Genomic DNA, 20365 nt, shown 5'->3' with positions numbered 1-20365 from the left:
ATATAAGTATGTAACTCCTCTATCGATGTATGCAGATGTATTCAAAAGCAGTAATCTGTCAAAGTAAAATTTGCAGATGTTCATGAAAGGTATGAAGCCTTCGGCATAGCCGAAGACAGCGCTGCTCTTACTTGTTTTTTTTGCTTTTGCATTATACAGTTGTTTGCGTTGAGTCTCTCAGACATGCACTACATATGTACGTATGTGTATTAGGCATACATTTTCGAAATTCAATACATATGGACTTTTTAAAAACAGGATAGTGCTGTTTCTATTAAGTATTACAAAAGTACATAAAAATTTAATAATTTTAGGGACGCAGTCCGCATGACGTACGGAACCATTACTTAAAATTTTTGCTCCGAGTCACGAAAGGCAGGAGTTTGTTAAGTGTCGAGTTCTAAAACTATTCAGCTATAGAACCAAATTCATCAGCTGATTATTACGTATTTATGTTAGTCAATCATTTATTGAGACAGGATAGTATCGCTTTCTTAATGCTTAAAACCGAATCAGATATATCGAATGTGCTGCAATGAGACGGAAGTTTATATTGAGAATCCCAACGGAAATTTCTTAAAACAAAAAGTAGGAATTGTTTTTGAATTGATTCTATCTTGTCTGAGTAAATTTGATACCTTGTATTCCAAACCACCGCACCATATTCCAGAATCGGTCTAACTAACTTATTTAGGAATTGCAGAAAGCCCCGGTAGTTCTCCACTGAAGATCTGCTGCCGGCGATTCCTTCCAAACGTGTTAAAAACTATTTTATTACAACTAGAGACGGCATTTTGATACACATTGTAATCAAAAAGGAGGCTCTACTGTTTAGAGCAAGTCTTATCTCAGGGGACAATGCAGAGGACAAGAAGATTATACACCTTTCCACCCTCAGGGTAATAGAAGAAGATGAAATGCGCATAAGCTTTGTGGACCTGTGTCTTCCGACATTTAACTACACTCAAAACTTCAAGGACAGGAATAATTGGGGCAACGATAGACCTAAATCGTGGTAGGAGAGCCGTATCTGGTATACTGATGGCTTCAAGACTGACCACGGTGTCAGAGCAGGAGTTAACGGCATATAACCCAGACGGCTCCTTTTCACCAGCGCACGAGATCACCTCAAAGCTGGTGTGGGATATACCACATATGGGTACTGTGACACAGTGGAATCATGGGAAATGTAGTGACAGATGTTATCGGCAGAAAAGGGGCTGCACAGATATTCCAGGACCTTTTACTGGTCTGCCATGAAGAATGAAGCCAGGCCAAGTCCTTAATTCTGGATATATCAACAAGGAGAACCTAAGCAGGCATGAAGTAATAATTGCTACAGGCTTTCTTCTTCATAGTCATTGCAGGTTAACGAAACACTTGTCAAACATAGGAGTTGTTAACTCTCACAAGTCTAGATTGTGCAACGAAGAACAGGAAACAGCAGTGCACGTGCCACTTTGAAGCCGTGACCAGGACTAGACTTCGACAAAAATCGTCGTTGCCCTAAGCCGACTATTTTTTTAGCAGTAATTTTGGTAACACTCTACATTATAAATGAAATTTATTTGTTCAAGGTCACTAAAATAACAACAACAACTATTCACTAAGAAGTATTCAGCACTATACATTCTGGCTTACTCTTTGTTCTCTTCATTTGAATTTCGCTATTTGAGCTTAATTTGAAAAGTTTAATTAAAACATTCCTCTCACTTGTATGGCTTAACAATTTTGTGTATTTCTACATCAACCACATACATACATACGTACATATCTGGCTGCCTTACAGGTATATTTGCTTTCGTTTTCAGCCATAGCGCACACACAGCCATATTTAACTTTGTATGTACATAGTATTGCCTTGCAACAGTTGTAAAATTAAAGACCTTTTCGAGAAATTGTTCACAAAAATTTGCCTTACTTTTTCTATCAATATAAAATTTAAGTGTTTGACTTGAGTTCACGCGCTCGCTGCTGGTACTTGCTGGAAAGTAGTTGAATAAACCTAGTGTTTCAGTCCAGCAGCTCACGTCCCTTAAAAATTTCGGCATCATCTAAAAAGTTGTAGTTTTTCTGCCGGGATCACAAAATCTATTATAATTGAAGACTTCCAACAAAATATTTCGTGAGCTGCACCGATTTGAAAATACCTCTAAATATATGGATTTTTTTTATGAATAAAAATATTCCTTAAAGTACTTTTTGGGAGAAAAAGTCACCTTAGATGACAAAACAGTTTAAGCTTAAGAAATTTTCATAGAAATATTTAAAATTTTCTTTCAACGGAATCATTAATAATGAGATTTTTAATGCTGTTTTTTATCATTTTTTAAAGACAGGTACAAGAAAACTTGGATAACAGGACCAAAACTATTCCCTTTTTTTTTGCAAATAAACTCATTCAAAGAGTGGTTTTCACTATGCCATATTTTGACGCCAAAATTTGCCGACATATTTTGACTCAACTTTATCTCGTTTATCTATACCTTTACCATAAATACTATGGGTCAAAAACTGACAGATAGCCGATTTAGCAGCGCATGTACCCTATTAAAGACCTATCCTGATCAAAATTGAATTGATAAACAGCTTTTTAATTCTATTTGACAATGTGTTTTCACTTATTTGGCGACAAACGCCACTGAATTTGACATAGTGAAAACCAGGCTTAAGATGAAGGTGTTGATATTTGCAAAAAAATAAAAAATATTGGGACGTGAATTAGTTTTTTTGCAAACAAGTAAAAAGGGTGGGAACATACTTTTCCAATGGTCGTATAAGTCTAAATGGGTAAAGTTTTGGCTGAGTTATTAAAGTTTTTCTTGAACCAAACTTTGAAAAAAGTTCAAAAACAGCATCAAAAATTTCATAGTTAGGATTCCGTTGAACATTTTTTTTAAGTATTTGTATGTAAATTTTATAAACCTAAACCCTTTTGTTATCTGAGGTGATTTAAAAAAAGTTCTTTAACAAAACTATTTTTACTCACAAAAGCTCCATTTTTGGAGATATTTTGTCTTGGTACTACTCACGCAAATCTGAATGTTTTCCGAAATATTTTGGTGCAAGTCTTAGATATAATAGTTTTTATAATTAAAATGGAAAAAAGTACCGATTTTATTTTGTATGGGTAGTGGATCAGTCTAATATACATACATACTTGTGTGTTCATAAATACATGCATTGCTATCTACTTACTTATACGAGTACAAAATAAGGAATACATTAACCCACCTTACGCAGTAGCTTCAGTGTTTTCTTGATTCTTATTACCAGCAAATTGAAACGGTCCAGCTCTTGCAGAAGTACAACGCCCGTCGGTGTTATATTCATTTGGATTTGCTTTTTGACGCGCCACACTTCAAAAGCTACAGGCAGTTTATCCAATATGCCAGAAGCGACTTGGTCGATGAAGTCATCGCGACTAATACCTCCAGTTGCATCGCCTATTAATTAGCGTACGATGGCATTTGACGAATGCCGGTCAGAAGAGTCAAAATGGGTGTTGAAAAGAGATGATTAAATTAAATTTGTTAAAAAATTAAAATAAGATGGAATATAGATATTATATAAAATATTCGCATATTCGCTGTAGCAATCGGACACTAATCGTCCGTCTTACCATTTAGCATAGGTATTCAAGGTGTCCTAGACCACCCGTCGACCACCTCTAAAATGGAGGCAAATGTTTTTTTCTTTTCTTGAAAAAAGAAAAACGAGCACGCCTCTATCTTTTGATGGCATTACCGACCTCCGCTTTCGGCCGGAGGTGGGTTCAACTGACCGATAGTCCATTTTTTTTTAAATAAGATACACATGTTTTTGCCATGATACAAATATTTAAAGGTAAAACCGTTCGTTCAATTCGTCGGCCATTATTTATTTTTTGAAGTTGGCCTACTTTACAAAATTGAAATTATGAGAACCACTCAAATGCCAAATAACAGGTCAAAAAAAGACCAATTAGATGAAAATATTCGAATTTTCTTTTATTTGAGACTGAAAATGAGAATGTATTGTGAGATTGATTTGAAAATATTTTTATTATGTTAGCAAACTTCAGAAATGATCAGGCTGCCTCTCAGCGGTTTTACCTTCAAATTTTTGTATCATGTGTTTTTGCTACAGATTCGGATTCTGAGAATAAAAATACGTAACTTTTCTTTGAAACCTTTTTCTCGGAAGTGCCTTTTTCAACCTCTAAATGACATTCTATTATGTTTATTTAATGTTTATTATTTTTCCAGAAAAGTGTAGTTCATTATCACCATATAAATCATCACTTCAAACTTTTTGTAAGAATTATAAAAAGTGTACAAAGTTTCAGCTAAATTTTCCACTTTTTTTTTTTAGATTTTTTGAGTACGGCATACTCAAAAAAATTAAAAAAAATCTGAAAAAAAGTTGAAAATGTAGATGAAATTGATCACAAGTGTATGTCGTTGACTGTTCTCAAAAGTAATTCAGCGATTTGCTTGAGTTTTGGAAATTTTACAATAAAATGAAGAGGTAACACCAAACTATTAATTTTCGGTATATTTTACTGTTTCACTTCGTCCAGCTTGTAAAAATTGCGTAAAATTTACGATTCTGAAAAATAATTGCTGAAATTGATGCAAGAAACTCCACGCTGGTAATTTTGGTCACTTCCACCTAAAATAAGATGTAGATCGATATGTGGAATCCATATGAAAAAACATTAATTTAGTGACGAGTGTATGTATCTGCGGTATGCTGCTGAAGTGGGAAGTAAGGAATGATGATAAGTGGTGGGGTGAAATGGTGTTTTCATAATTATGGGGAAGCTTCATACTGATATTATTTTAAAGAATGCTCAATACCAAAGAAAAGTTGTGAAAAGGAAGAAAATGCATTAGTTAGTTTGGTGTTTACGAGATTTTTTTTTTAAACTATATGAAAAAATCAGTTCTTTTTTTATTAATTTGAATACGCAAAGTAGGCGTATGATCCTTGTTAGTTACAACGTGAATTTTACTTAAAACCCTTTTAAAAAATTAAGAGCCTGCTTATAGGACATTGCAAACCATGACAGGGATTAAATGTGCCATGTACTCAGGCGAACTTTAACCGATAGAAAAAGCAATTTATTGGGAATGAAATTGAGCATCGCAAGAAAAAAAAAATGAAATGAAGAAACAAGACAAAGGCCTTCCTGAAGGCGACAGAAGGTATTTCGCGAGGTAATATTCTTACTGTCGCAATAGTGTACTAAAAACCTCCTTTTGTCTTGGAAGAAGTATATATGTACGTATGTATATAGTGTTTTGATTTTGATAACGCCTACGGATAAATAATTACTTTTACGATTTTTAAAAGAAGAAACGTTGTTTGATACCTCTCCATTATCGGGAAGCGAGTTTATCGATCTGAGCCGTGAGTATCGCATTTTGGAACAGTTCAGTTCAAATTTCAAGTTTAAAAATATAGGAAGAGTTCAAGCTAAAGGCTGTGTCCCACGATTGGGTATTTGCCAAAAAAATTGCTGCAAATCATAACCCAATTGCGTGAATGCACGAATATTTTTCTTAATCCCAATTACGACAAACAATCTGTAAAATTTTTTCAATAGAAGTCCCCTGTATTTGATTTTTTTTATTTTTTACCAATAGCCCAATATGAAAATGTGCAAATCTATACAAATATACCAATCGTCTTCAAGTGCTTTTAGCGTCCTCTAGATATTTTTTTTATTTCGAAAAAAACTGGCATTAAAATTCCGACATTATTTTTCACGTGCATTTTTGGACCACCCTACTGAACAAACACTTGTAATGCACTAATTATGCATTTTAGTATTCCGAATCCTAATTAAATTTTAGTTTGTTGCACTCATTGCAACCGTGTCGTTTTTGTAAACAGTAAACTCCAAAGCCAAAGAGTCAAAGTTTATTTTTGATTGCAAATCAAATTGGAAAAACTAAAGTTTCGTGACCATTAATAAAATGTACATCTAAATTTTAAAATAAATACATATATTGCATTTTAGTATTATCTGCCTGAACGCTAAATTATATGCTACAGTATTACATAGTAAATATTAAAAATACTGTATTTCTTTGCCAAAGAAATCGAAATAAAAACAAAGCATTTTGATTAAATCGAAATTTACATTCAAATTTATGTCCAGGCGTTTTTAGCATTTGTTAGAGCTCGCCGTTTTTACTGATGGAATTTAACTAGTTTTTATATCCTTTGAAACTGATATACGTGTATATATATGTATACGTATATTAGGGTGGTCTTTAAAAAATCAAATTAATCAATTTTCCAATCTCACCCCCTCAATCGGTAATACCAAGGTTTCACATATCACACATAAATTTTGAAATTCCTCTATGGAGACCGAAAAAATTTAAAATATTATTTTTCCATTTAATACCAAAAATCGACACTACTAAAGTCGAAAACATCTCATATAAATTTTGGTGCCGATTCGAGTCGGTTTAGACGTCGTCATAGGGTAATCTGAACTTTGCCTGCAGTGCGACACGCTTTAACCCTCTCCAATCGAGACCAAAATTTATATGTGATATATTCAACTATAGTAGCATCGACGTTGAGGGTTTGAGGGGTTGAGGCTTAGGAAATCTTAGTACATTTTAGGACCACCCTAATGCACGTATCTCTTATTGATACGGAATTTTTGGTCACAACAAACTCTTTACTTCTATTTGATCATCCAATTAAGTATATCGTCGTTTAAAGTACAAAACCGCGTATCAACAAAATTCAACACCGCGTATATGAGGTTGCATAAATCATTTTCTAGAGGGAAAAAATACTCATATTTTAAAATGGTTATATTTTTTATAAATCAATCGCATTTCTGGCTAGTATATTGCAAGACGAATGGATAAGGATTGAGCCAAGAGCTTGTGTGAGAAAATCCAATTTTTGGCAGCCAATGTGAGTTACGCGATTTTGCGGAATGATGGTACGCGGTTTTGTACTTTAAACGACGATATACATACATACATACATGCTTTTCATGTGGAAAATAAAAATTGTGATTAATTTATCATCATCAATTTCAAAGGCAAAATTATCATCAAAAATGCATCGAAATTGCAAATTTTTAACGCAAATGTAAATTTCACCCAAATATATACTATGCATTAGCTTACATAATATTTATTGGTTATTGGTTAAATAATAATGGCATTACAAAATTTTAAATTACACACACAACCGATTGATATTAGTAATTTGCTTGCATCTTGTTTTTTTTTTTGTTTTGTTTTTGCCTGCCTATCGCGGCATGCCATCTCTCTATAGAGTTTTTGCGCTATTAGCTTATGTACATATATCTCGTACATTGACAGTCGGGAAAGTGAAAGCATAATTAAAATTTCAAATTATCAATGTAAAATTGAAATAGTGACAGCTTGCGCTGATATCCGGAATTTGACAAACAGCCTCGACATTTGTTTACATTACAGTAAATTGATTTGCATACACTGCAGGAAAAGCCAAAGCAAAAATAACCAGAGACTCGCAGTTCGAAGTCAGTTTAGGACAAGTTCGGCGAAGAACGAGTTTGGGACTAGTTTGGCACTACTTTGCGTCTAATTTGGGCCTAGTCATTAACTTTGGCTGTCTTTCGAAACGGAATCTGACATGTTAATGAAATGGAGTTGTTAAGGAAATATAGTTTATTAGGACCGTATTGGACTTCAACTGGACCCATCTAGCTAAGCAGCCATCGTGAAATCCAGAATTGTTAAACACTACATTAACACGCCTCAAGTGCTGGGAGCCCGGTCACTGTAGGATTGATTTTTTACTAGCTTCTTAGGACCGGAACCATTATGTGGCCTTAGTTTGACCTCTTCGGGAATCATTATCACCGAGTAGGTACACTCGGAACGCAGTAGGTACTGGGAATCAGTGGAGGGTCATAGACAGGCTAAGCTCTTTGGCTACCCTTTCAATAGTTGGGATACCTAACGGGCCTCAACCAACGAAAACGTAGTTGCGCCAAGTAGATGTTAACGTAAATTCGGAATGCCAACTCTGCCTTGAGGAGGAGGAAACAGCCAGACACTTTCATTGTGGCTGTACAGGCTTGACTATCATATCATATAATATCAATTATATAACTACAGCGCCAAATAAAATTGTCCCAATTTGTACTATTAAAATATTCAAATTAAAATTTTGTGTAATAACTATTAGGGAGTTGTTACTGCTAAAAAGAATTCAGGGTTGTTAAACGATGGCGATAATTAGGCACAGCTGCGCAGTTAAGCATTTTAAAATATTTTCTTTAGAACATTATCTTTTTAAAACAGCAATGGGTTGATACTCTTGAGATCGCGTCTTTGGGTGTTTTTCCAATAAGACATAATCCAGAAAATTTAAAAAAATCCAGACAATAAACAATTCAGACAGGGATTTTGAGGTCGCTCAAAGTTTTCGATGCATTTATTTTAGACAAAAACAATTTTTTTCGATCGGAAAACTCTATTTCTCTTCAGAAGACTTCCAATAATAATACCCCATTGTTTATTTAACCACTTTTTAATATGTACTAACAATTTTTATGCGTTCCCCATTGCATTATTTCAGATTTTTTTGGGACCATTGCAAATACATATGTCTTCTTCTTCTTCTTTTTTGGCGCTGTAACCGCCTAAGCGATTTTGGCCGAGTTCAGCAAAGCACGCCAGTCGTTTCTCCTCTGTGCCAACTGACGCCAATTGGAAACGCCAAGTGAAGCCAAGTCCTTCTCCACCTGATCTTTCCATCGCAGTGGGGGCCTCCCTCTTCCTCTGCTACCACCAGCGGGTTCCGAGTTGAATACTTTCAGAGCTGGAGCGTCAGCAAATACATATGTACATCCTCGTAAATATATTATCAACATACAATGTAAATAAAATGATTAGCAGGTTTTGGTAAATCCATTTAAAAAACAATCAATTTTTTACTTGTACGACTCTGTACTATTTACATATAATAATCTGTGTAAAAACGGTTTTCTCGGTATTACGAATATCCCAGTAGAAATCGGTTGTGTGCATTCATAAAGTTTGCATGCTGTATGAGTGAAGAAGTATGAACAATTCATGAGCGGCCATGAATTTCCAGAAATAAAGTCAAATTCTGGTAAGCTGTAAGCGAACGAACTTTGTTGTTGTTTTAAGTACATTTCTCTATAAATTTGACTAAGTACTTAGAGCATCGCAAAATGTTTGTAATATTTTCAGTCTTGTGCAAAATTGTGTTGTGCGATTATATTTTCGGCACCAACAATTGGCTCATTTTGGCTCACTTACAACAAACACAGCAAAACAAACAAGGGTAGAAATTCAATCGGAAGTGAATTGCAGAATCTGCCTGAATATTTTTTGATCGAAAAATTCGCTTTAGAGGACTTCCAATAACAATACTCAATAGTTTATATATGCATTTTTTAATATTAACTATAAAGGTCCCACATAAGCCCCAAGAAATACAAAGGAGCATTAAAAAATGATAAAATAAAAAAATAGGTATTATTACAAGAAGTTCTAAATATCATAAAAAAACACACTGGTATTCTTTTTTTCCATTTAGAAAAAACCTAGAGGGCGAGAACTTTACATTTTAAGCTTTTTTTTTGGACCACCCTAATGGGCATAAAAACAACAGATAGTGACAAAATCCCGCGGCGATATTTTATATGACCCAATATTTTGGCACAGTTTGAAGTCAGTCCTAGTTCAGCGGGTGTGAAATTAGTCTTTTTGTGCAATTGTCGCTGTTTTCAATGCAGCATCCAAATTAACTATTGGCTCTTTTGTGTGTGAATAGCTAATTAGTAGTTATTTTGTGTTGCCAGTAAGTCCACTTAAACTTGTAATTGGTGCGCCCGTTTGTTCGCGTTTTCAACGCCGCAAAGCTTTGTGGTGTGGCAGGCGGTTGCTGCTTGCAGGCGGTTGCTGCTTGCAGGCTCGTGGTTTGCTGGTTGTTGGCTGCAGGTTGCACATAGCCGTTGCCATGGCCATTTTCATTGTGGCTGAACAGTTTAAATTTGCTCACATGCGAAACTCACCTAAGCCCTGAAATATACATATACATATATGTCGTGCTGCTGGAAGGGATAAGAATGCTACACTCAAGCAGGGATTTCACACTCTAATTCCAGGTAATTTATATTTAATCCGCATTTTGTAGCGAACTAATTATGGTTGCAAATGGTGAAGTGTGCGTTTTTGGTTGAAGGTGCAAATTTCATTGGCGGGGGTTGGAATTTAAAATGATTTGCAATATTCAATATGTGTGCTTGTAATATGTATTTGCATACATATTTTAGTAACAATTATGGAATTTTATAAATTTTAAAATTTACAACTTTGCAATCAATGTGAGAGGCAATTAAGGCAAACGGCAGCGAAAGATTTAAAAGATACAGATAAAAACATAAATTTTGCATATTCGTTTGTTGTTGCAACTAACTCCATTAAAAAAGAAAAAAGTGAAAGAAAATAACAGATTGTTGCAAAAGGGTCAATTTTACAGGTGAAAATGTAGAAAAATTCTACGAACCGTTTGCTATTTTTCACTTATCCAAATGTTGTTTTCACCTTTTTTGTCTATTTTGGTGCAATTTCGTTGACAGATGATATTTTCGAATTATTCGACCTATGACTCATGAAATGCATATGCACGCATGTAACTGTGACCGTACATACGTATGTACATATGTACTATGTATGTGTACAGCTATTTCCAGGTTGACTTCCATTTGCATACCAATTCAATTTCAGTTATTTTTTCTTTGATTGTTCGTTATTTGTCAGTTAGGCTACCTTTTTTCTGATTTTTTTTTATATATATATTTTTTTAATTGTCCGTTGAAATGCCAGGCACACCACTGCGCCAATACATAGAAGGATCATAAATTTTTATTTATTTTTTCTTTAAAGTTTTTTTTCGTCGTTTTGAACGTGTGCAATATGGAATTTTAAATATTATTAAATTCTGTTCGATTCGTACGCTGGGTCGTGACCGCAAAATCATTGAGCCTGTCAGCTAACTCAATCATTTCGGTATAAATTGAATTAAGTGAGAATGCAAATTTTTCAATGAAATTGTGAGAAAGCAATTGAACATTAATTTGAAAACTATGCGTATGACAGAATTGGGACAATGAATGTTGTTTTTTTTTTTGTTTAAGTGGCATAGCCAACATGTATTATTTTAAATCGCAATATTACCACGCAAAGCCAAAACAAATAATTTTCATCAAAATAAATACAAGTTAAAGGTGCACATATTTATAAACTTTTTACGTTGTTAGTATTTTTATAATAAGAAATCAACACGCAATATTTTTTTGATGGAACTTTTGAAAACTATAGCAAATTAGGCCGCCTCATATGCGTGGGGCGAAGCCTCGTGTATAAGTGTATGTATGTACAACTCACTTTTTAGTCAAACGAAGAGCTCACATCTTATAACTGTTCGCACAGATGACGAGCCTCTTAAAAAAAAAAATTTATTGCCCCTTTTATTTGACGCCATATTTTTGGAAAATTAAAGACTGTGCAAATCTTTTGTCATTAACAAAAATTGTCTTCGCTTATCTGCTTTAAATAAGGAACAAATTTTTAAGTGGGTGGCAACTCTACATAAAAAAATAAAGGCTTTGTGCACATACGATAACCATACTATTTCGTTTGGACTGCATTTTTAATGGATGGTGGATATCTGCAGGCCAAGTCTTTTCATTTGGCACCCTATTTTTTGAACGCACTTTTCAGATCTGATGTCATTAACAAAAAAATGTCTTCATATACTACATGTAAGGTAGTAATTTTTAAATAGGTGTTAACCCCACTAAAAAAATAAAAGCTTATAGCACATCCGGCCAGCATTAATTTGGTACCTCATTATTTTACCTAACGAATGGTGAAAATCTTATAATTTTTTAAAAGATGGCATCCCTACACCATAAATTTATTGAACATCTAGAGATCCTTTTACTTGACACCTAATTTTTTTAGTAATCCAACGAACGGCGGGCATCTTAATTTTTTTTTTTTTTTTTTGTGTGTGTTTTAATTGAAAAATATTAAAAATTAATAAATAGGCATAAGTGGCGAACAACATCATTTTTAATTTGGTCCGAAATGCGAGATATGTCTAATACTGTATGTATGTATACATACGTATAATCAATGACTTTCAAGAATTGAATTCTTGTAAAAATGACATAACATTGCTTTATCGATGTTTTTGATAAAGTTTTTGTTTATGTGTTAAAATAATGTTACGATCTTGGTTTTAAACTACGTATACTTCATTGAATGTTATTGTTTTATTCGAGGATTTTTTAATGTAAGTTAACAAGAAGATGTAACTACATCAATAATTATATTCGCTTAAGTACCCGCATCGAAGTACTTAAGCGGTTTCTTTTAAGTACCCAACCCGCCTAAGTACCTCAAAGAGATGACATTTTTCGTGAGGTACTTAAGCGGGTTTTACTGTATGTTGTAATGCTTTTTAATAAGACAGACTTGATAAATTTAATTTAAATAGTAGATAAGCATCCATCATTTATAAATTCTGACACTAATATATACATTTAGTTTTTGTTCCTGAATTATCAATAAAATGTTTTTAATGCTCAAAATATATAAAACTTCTTACTTTTTGCTTCAATATGTTACAATTACTCAAAAACATATGTTGTTGATTCTGATAGTTTGTGTAATTTTAACAGAAACACTTAAGGTATCGCTTGCGATATCAACTATGCGATACCGTGTTATGACAAATCTTGCGATATAATATCGCATTAGTTACAGAAACGCACGACAGGTGTTAATTAGTCTAGTTTAATAAAGTGGAATTTTCAAATGGAAAGAATTCGCGTTGATTTTTAATAAATTTTTTTGTGCTGGCGGTGCTAAATATTTTCCTCCATAAAAAAGTGGAGTATGTTTTGAATGGAAGAAAACGCGCAAAACCGTCAACGGAACAAATTCTCAAAAATCAACGCGTATTTTGAGTCGATTCCAACTTGCAGCATTTTATATTAAAATTTAATATAAAACTGCATACCTGAAATTTTCATATATTTCTGATAATAATGATTTAAATTTTTATGAAAATTTGTCTAATTTTTATTAATTTTGTACAAAGTTGGAAACCTTTGATTTGTCAGGCTTTGTTGAAGAATTAACTACATGTTTATAAAAATCATTTAAATTAAATAAAAGTAAATTAATTTGCCAAAAATTGTCTCTACTTCGCGCTGCTACTTTCTATTTCTTGAACACTGCTGTACATACCCGGCAGGAAATTTAATTAGTTTGAGAGTAATTTACAAACCATATTTTTTTTAATAGTAACTAATGGAAACTCCCACTATATTACCTGCCACGAACTCATTTAGGGTGTGTTCAGAAATGCATCAAGCCAAAGCATCAAATGCATTTATTTCTAAACTATAATTGATGGAAATGTCCAATATGCGCAACCACAGTTAAATGCCTCATTGGACCCTAGTTGCGTAAATAACACATTTCCATAAATAATAGTTTAGAAATAAATGCGTTTGATGCTTTGGCTTGATGCATTTCTGAACACACACTTATTTAACATGGTGATGTCCTAGAAAGCAGTAAATTGCCTTTTCCTGCATGTATTTTCAACTACTTTAAAATGCATTTGGCTTCAACAACTTCAAAGTCAGCGTGTTTCTTTTGAATACGCTTGCGTTCTGCACTTCACAGATGCTTTTTCATACTTCCAAGAAACAAAGTCGTTTTTTTTTTTTGAGGAGAAAGAGTATCAAACTTCGAAACATTTACGCATTGCATTTATTTTAAAGTAGTCTTTCAATTAGTTGTTGTTTTGAAAAAAAATAATCACTTGTTTCCGTCAGGGTATGTGCACATATGTATGTATGCATATACATATGTATCTATCGAATCTCATACTTTACCATATGCTTTAACCGCTTCTGATGTCCACACAGTCACTGCAGGAGCAGCATGGGAATTGCGTAGGAATAAAAAATAAACATATAAGGGAATAAGATAACACGGAATTAAAGGTAATGACAAATTTTAATAGTCACCGTTATTATGTTCTTGCATAATACATGCTTACATATGTATGTGGCTATTTACACAGAATATGCATGAAACACATTCATTTACAATTATCGACTGGTAATGGTAATCAAGTGATTTTATTCGTGCAGAGTTTTTTTTTTATTCAGTGCTTAATTTGTTCGGTTTCGGTTTCGATAGTGGTGCAACCGAGTATTGTATCTATAATTAGTAAAATGGTAAAATACTACGTGCAAAAGCGTATATAAAATTAAACTTTATTCTTTTGGGTGCTAATACACATGCAAAAACTGCATAAATACATATATACGTATGTATGTACATTAGGGCAGGCCACTTTTTTTGACTATGAGCGTATAGCATAGGAGGATTCTACATGCAATTGTAAACAAATTTACCGAATAAATCAAGGGTTTAAAATGAATTTGGGGTTTGCCAAATTGCGAATTTAGACCCATGTTTTCTTCGGAAAATTTGCTTAGAATTACACGCAGACTCCGTCTATGCTATACGCGCACAATCGATAAAATCTCCAATACAAATTGACCCGCCCCAATACACTTAACTACACGCACATGCATATTTAAACAAATGCATATGTATGTATGTATGTATTAATACATATGTGCAACTGCGACAAAGGCAATAAAGTTAATTGTAAAACCTCAACTAATTAATTCAATTAAATTAAATTGTGAATTAAATGGAACTTCCAGCTATGCAGGCGATCAAAATGAAGTTGAATAAAAAGCGTGGCGTGTAGGGTGGGATAAAATGCGATAAGGCAAAAGCGTTGCGCGTAAATTGGCAAAAAATTGTACATTGAGTGCCAACAAATAGATTATATAATCCGGTTAGCGATGTGCAACACAAATTGGCGACTGCGTTTCCCGCTGCAGCGAAAAATGTGGAAACGGCAGACAAAAAGTGTGAGCGGGAATGTTTTTTTTGGGCAAATTTTGTAATATCGAGCCCTAACCGCCAAAATAACGTAAGCGACATTTTTTTTTCAAAATTTTCTTTTTGATGCAGAAATGCATCTTGATGCTCTAGAAATATTTCTGCATCAAAAAGAAAATTTTGAAAAAAATGTCGCTTACGTTATTTTGGCGGTTAGGGCTCGATATATTTTTCGTCAACTTCCCGATGACCCAGAGACGTGAAACTTCACAGTTGGCTCATAACCCGAAGACAATGCAATACGAAAGGTGAATTAATCCGATAGGTGGTGCACGGGTCGAGATATTTGATATTTACTTTCCGATTTTGTTCATATTTAGGACGTATATTGATTACATGAAAAGAAATAACTCCACTTATAACTTTGTGCGTTGCCTCATCTTCAGGGTAATTTTTGATTCTCCTACTAGTTTAGAAAACCCGCATGGCGTTCAAACACCACAAATGAATTTAACTCTTTAAACAAACTTTAAAATTATTTTCAAACTAAAATCTTTATAAATCTCTTTCGTCTGAAATTGGGATACATATTTCAGTTAACTGCTAAATTAAGTAACAACCATCCTAAATATAGTTTTGAAATAAAGGCCTTCCAAACCATTTGCCCATCTTTTAATAGCTCATTTAAACTATTAAATAATTAAAAATAAATTTTTAAAACCGGTTTTAACCCTTTCCAAATACTTCGAAGATATTATAGATTGCTTAATATTTTGCTTGATACCCACATTTTAATAAAATTCGATTTTTAGAACAGGTGGCAACCTTGTTGATATTTTATATCGTCGCTCGAATAAAGAAACAGTGTAAATGCCACATACACTATTACTCGATAGTTGCACCATTGGATAGACAATCCCTTAATCTATTAGAAAAAACTTTAGTTTTCTTAAATATCTCTTTGGCTCACTGATTTATTCGCGAAAAACGAAATTGGGTTTGTAGGGTTTGTAATGGTTTATAAAAACTTCCAATTCGTTTTTCTCAAAACTATACTTTTCATGTTACACTATTTCATTATTCCAGCGACGATATAATGTAAAAAATTTGCTGTACCTAAACTTTATTGACTGACTGTAGGTATTCACTGAGTTGAGCAAGTGGACTGGCACTCTGGCAAAATAGCAGATTAGCTCAAGCAACGACTGTTGCCAGTGATAACCCCATATGATTTAACCAATATTTGTGCCCCTTTGCGAAGGAGGCTATTGGAAAAGCCGTTGAAATGCCTACGAAAATAAGAACAAATTTCCCGATAAGTTATTTGGCTACGTTCTAAATGTAAATACCTAAAAGAGTGTATTTGTACAAGACTATACGCTTTCCATTTCAAAATTTAACAAACTGTGATGAAGTTCATTGTCAAGACTCTTCGTAGAGCAAAAACTCTATGCAGCTTACCAAATAGTGCGTAGAGTTGTCGTAGAGTTTCCGATCTAGTTGCGATGGACTGTGTACACGGCGAAAAAGTCGAGCTAAATAACTTCTGAAGGGCAGGATTTCAGTGCCCTGGTTATCCTCGAGCACACCTCTCTTTCTAAGCTATTTTGTCAATCAAGGAGTTGTATGAAAAAAATAAAAACAAAATAAATATTTAGTTTTGACCGGCTGGATCGGCGAAACTTTTTAGGCGCCCAAAAAATCGCAAAACTCCGGTGCGTACTGTGAAAATACTACACTATAATTCTTAGTTTTACAGATGTAGGGCAAATTGTTATAAATATTATTATTCTATGAATCAGGTGCAACTAATAAAAGGAATAAGTAAACTCATGCTCTAGCTAAAAGATAACGACTAAGTGCAAAAAATAAACTAAATAAATGCGAGTAACACATCTTTTTTTTTTCGAAACTCACCTGTCTGCGGTTGCAAATCGATCAAATGATTCCAGATGCTGCGCGCCGACTGTGTATAATAACCAATTTCCGCATTTGGATGCAAACCAAATACATCCGGTTTATTGACGAGCGGCAACTTATCAATGTGAGCTGAAACATACACACACACACACACACACATCCACATACACGCAAAGATGCAAAGATATATGAGAAATGCGATTGAACAAAATTGCTTGTTATCTTTATCTGTTACATTCGCTACTTTCCTTCGCCTGGCACTCACCTACAAAATCTTCTTTCAACACTACATCCTCCTCTGGTATGTAGTAGTCTACGTTTTCATCATGATAGAAATGGAATGGATTGAAGGTGTCAAAGAGGAAATCACCCATATATTCATCCATGTAAATGCGTGTAATGCGGCGATCGAAATCATCGATAACGCGACCACCATACATGACCTGCAAATATGTATGTCGAAATGCATTGCATCAATACATACATATGTATGTACACAAATACGTATAAATGAGCAAACAATTTTGAGATTTTTCTACTTCTGATTTTTTCCAATCAAAATATGTGCATAGATATTTAAATACGCTCTCATAAACCTAACCTCTCCAATCAGATATTTCAAACTGTTCCATGGCACTTTTCCAGTCTCCTCGTTGACTTTGTTTAGATACGTTGTCAATATTTCCAGGCAGACATCAAAATCGGATTCATTAAAATCATAGCAGATATTCCAACCCATTTTATCATACTTCCGGCGCTCCTGTATATCATAAGTGATATATACATAGGTGATCGGGGAAATCATAAATACTCGTTCAGACTTACCTGCACAACCGCGTGGAAGAAGGCCAAGACGTAGACAAGTGGACGGAATGCCTTAAGTGAGCATGCTTCTAAACGTTCCTGGCGCATTTTCAAAAATGTTGAGCGCAAATTTAACTTCAATCCATTCGGTGGCTCTGTTACAACTGTGCAGAATTTGTAGAGGGTTATTAGATACGATTTATAAGTTTATAAGATGCAACTAACCTTTTAGTGATTTCTGCAGTATGCCAATTGGAAAGGACGGTGTCGGATCAGTGGTTATCCACAAACGAAAATCTGGATGTGGTGATTCGATTTTTTCGAGATATTTCTCTAAGGAACGTACGAAGCTGATGAGTAGATGACCATTTTGCAGCATCAACCAAAAGCCTTGGCGAATTGATTTGTCAAGTAAATTGATAGCGTTCTATATAAAGTAAAGGGTATATAGTAAGACTCGCAACTTAAGATTACATTATTCAATTTCTTAATCAATAGGCTAAGGAGAGCCAGTTACTACTGCAAATTGGCTGCTTTTTTAGCTCATTAAGGGTGCCTAAGTTTTTTCGTCTTGCCTGTCGGTATGCAGTTGGCTCCAAAAGTTGGTTAATGAACCTCTGGACTAGCTTGGAGATGCCTCCTGAAGTGCCTTGGCGAGCGTTCTTCTGCAAGTAGTTATCTATTCGGGTGCCCACTTCTGTGTTATGCTCCCTGAAGGGGAGCATCTGGGCCTCGTAGTGAAGGTGATGTTGAGGCGACATCAGGAGGCATCCTGTCGCGGTCCGGAGTGCCGTGTTCTGGCATTTCTGCAGCTTCGACCACTGCGTCCTGCTAGTCCCCGGCGACTGAAGTCGCGGGCGCTGCATAGCTTAGGACCGGCCGGCCAATCGCCTTATATGTTTCCTACAACATTTTTTTGGCGCTGCCTGCTAGCGACTTCTGGACCTTGTTGCGGCTCTGTAATCGATTGAAAATTGCGGTTGTATGCACCGAGAAGGAGAGCAGACTGTCGAAGGTAACTCCGAGGTTTTTTTAGGTTATTTGCCGTTGTAATTGGTTCGTCGTCGACGTGAATACCCAGTTGCAGTCTGACGCCTTCTTCCAAGTGGTAAAAAGGGTTGCCGAGGATTTCGTAGGGGAGAGGGTAAGGCTCTTTGCAGTGAAGAAGCAAAAAAGTACGGAGCGGTAACCGTTTACTTTCCAACACAAGTCATCCATTCTATTCCCAGATGCCATTATAGAGCAGTCGTCTGCATAAGAGGCGAACTGGCCTCTCTTTGGTGGTTGAGGGAGTTTCGATATGTAAAAATTAAGCAGCAATGGGGAAAGGACACCGCCCTCTTTAATTTTCCTCGGTTTGCTGGTTTTGTGTCTGAAAATGAGTCCCTGTGGGTAAAAGGAAGCCTCAATGTTTTCTAGTAGCGTGTCGAACACCTTTGACATTTTGATTGCGCTTTCGGTTAAGGCCACGAGTTATCTGGGTATTTATAGCGTTAAGTGCAGTGCCATTTAAGCGACCCATGCTGGTGCATCGTAGGGGTCAGGTGGTTTGTGTAGTGCGGGAATAGAAGGGCCTCAAGTGTCTTTGCTACCGGGGAAATGAGGATTCAACCTCGACTTTGCTTTCATATTCATGTTCAGATTTGTGCTCGTATTCCATCTCGTCATCGCATTTTTCCAATTTTAGTGCTGTTTTTGTTTTTGGCGTCATAACCGTCGTCGTATTCGTTCTTGTTTTTTGGTATTCCTCTTAGTATTCGTCTTTGTATTAGTTTTCGTGTTCGTATTCATCCTAGTATTCGAATTCATCTCAATATACGTGTTCGTGTTTGTCATTTGCGTTCATACGCGCCTTCGTACTTGTCTTCATTTTCATCTACTTATTAGTCTTCGTGTTTAGGCGCGTCTGCTAACACCAGGCGCCTAAATACATGCTATGTACTGCTGCATGTGCAAAAATTTCGTTTATGCCATTTAGGAAATTTCTGCACATGCACTTCTCAACTGCCATGTAATTGAACTTTCTTAAGTTCTAATTAGATGGCACTTCAAAGTATGCTCGGCCTAGTCTGATGCATCCTCCGGACACTGCTTCCGGAGCATTTTGCGGACTCTGCATGACTTACAACCATGCAGAGGTGGCAAACGAACTTTGCCATTGGCCACAGTGCCTACCCACCATTTTTGAACCAATAAATATTTTTTTTTATATTATATAAATACATACATGCGAACATACCGGTCCCCCCTCTCACTGAGTTATTCACTTCGTATTTACGTTAGTCTTTGTATTCGGATTTACTGAAAAATGCTTTCCAATGGTGTTTCTAAATCGGTCCAGTAGTAAAACTAAATTAAATTTAGATTATTAAAATATGTATTTGGTCATCGTTTTGTGCCTTTCTTATTTTCTAAAATTCATTTTTTAATATATTTTGTTGGACAAAGAAATGGCAACTTTATTAACACTAGCGTTCCGGATTATTTTTGAATTTGTATATTTTCGTGAAATATCTATTAAACTTGTGATTTCTTATATTTAGCTTACAATCGCTGCACTCCATCCACTCTGATATCCAGGAAGCTACAAGGTCGTTGGGATGCCGCCAAACATCGTAAAAAATGGTGGTAGAATGCAGACAAGTCCTTAGTAT

General features: G+C 35.0%; 1 protein-coding gene across 1 annotated transcript in view; it reads right to left on the bottom strand.

The window, feature by feature from the left end:
* The window catches only part of Dhc98D (Dynein heavy chain at 89D), a 154703-nt gene that overhangs the window by 19940 nt on the left and 114398 nt on the right, over window positions 1-20365 (bottom strand). The window contains exons 48-53 of the mRNA XM_017622557.1: window positions 17937-18138; window positions 17733-17875; window positions 17509-17667; window positions 17173-17350; window positions 16905-17036; window positions 3235-3446 (exon numbers count right to left, since the gene is read on the bottom strand). Coding sequence (XP_017478046.1) covers window positions 3235-3446; window positions 16905-17036; window positions 17173-17350; window positions 17509-17667; window positions 17733-17875; window positions 17937-18138 — 1026 coding nt within the window. The remainder of the gene's footprint in view (window positions 1-3234; window positions 3447-16904; window positions 17037-17172; window positions 17351-17508; window positions 17668-17732; window positions 17876-17936; window positions 18139-20365) is intronic.

The sequence above is a fragment of the Rhagoletis zephyria genome, unplaced genomic scaffold (assembly GCF_001687245.7).
Source record: "Rhagoletis zephyria isolate East Lansing unplaced genomic scaffold, Rhagoletis_zephyria_1.1 Rzeph_scaffold_00048, whole genome shotgun sequence".
Classification (NCBI taxonomy): domain Eukaryota; kingdom Metazoa; phylum Arthropoda; class Insecta; order Diptera; family Tephritidae; genus Rhagoletis; species Rhagoletis zephyria.
Note: the sequence above shows the minus strand (reverse complement) of the source record. Positions and strands in the feature narration are given on the sequence as shown.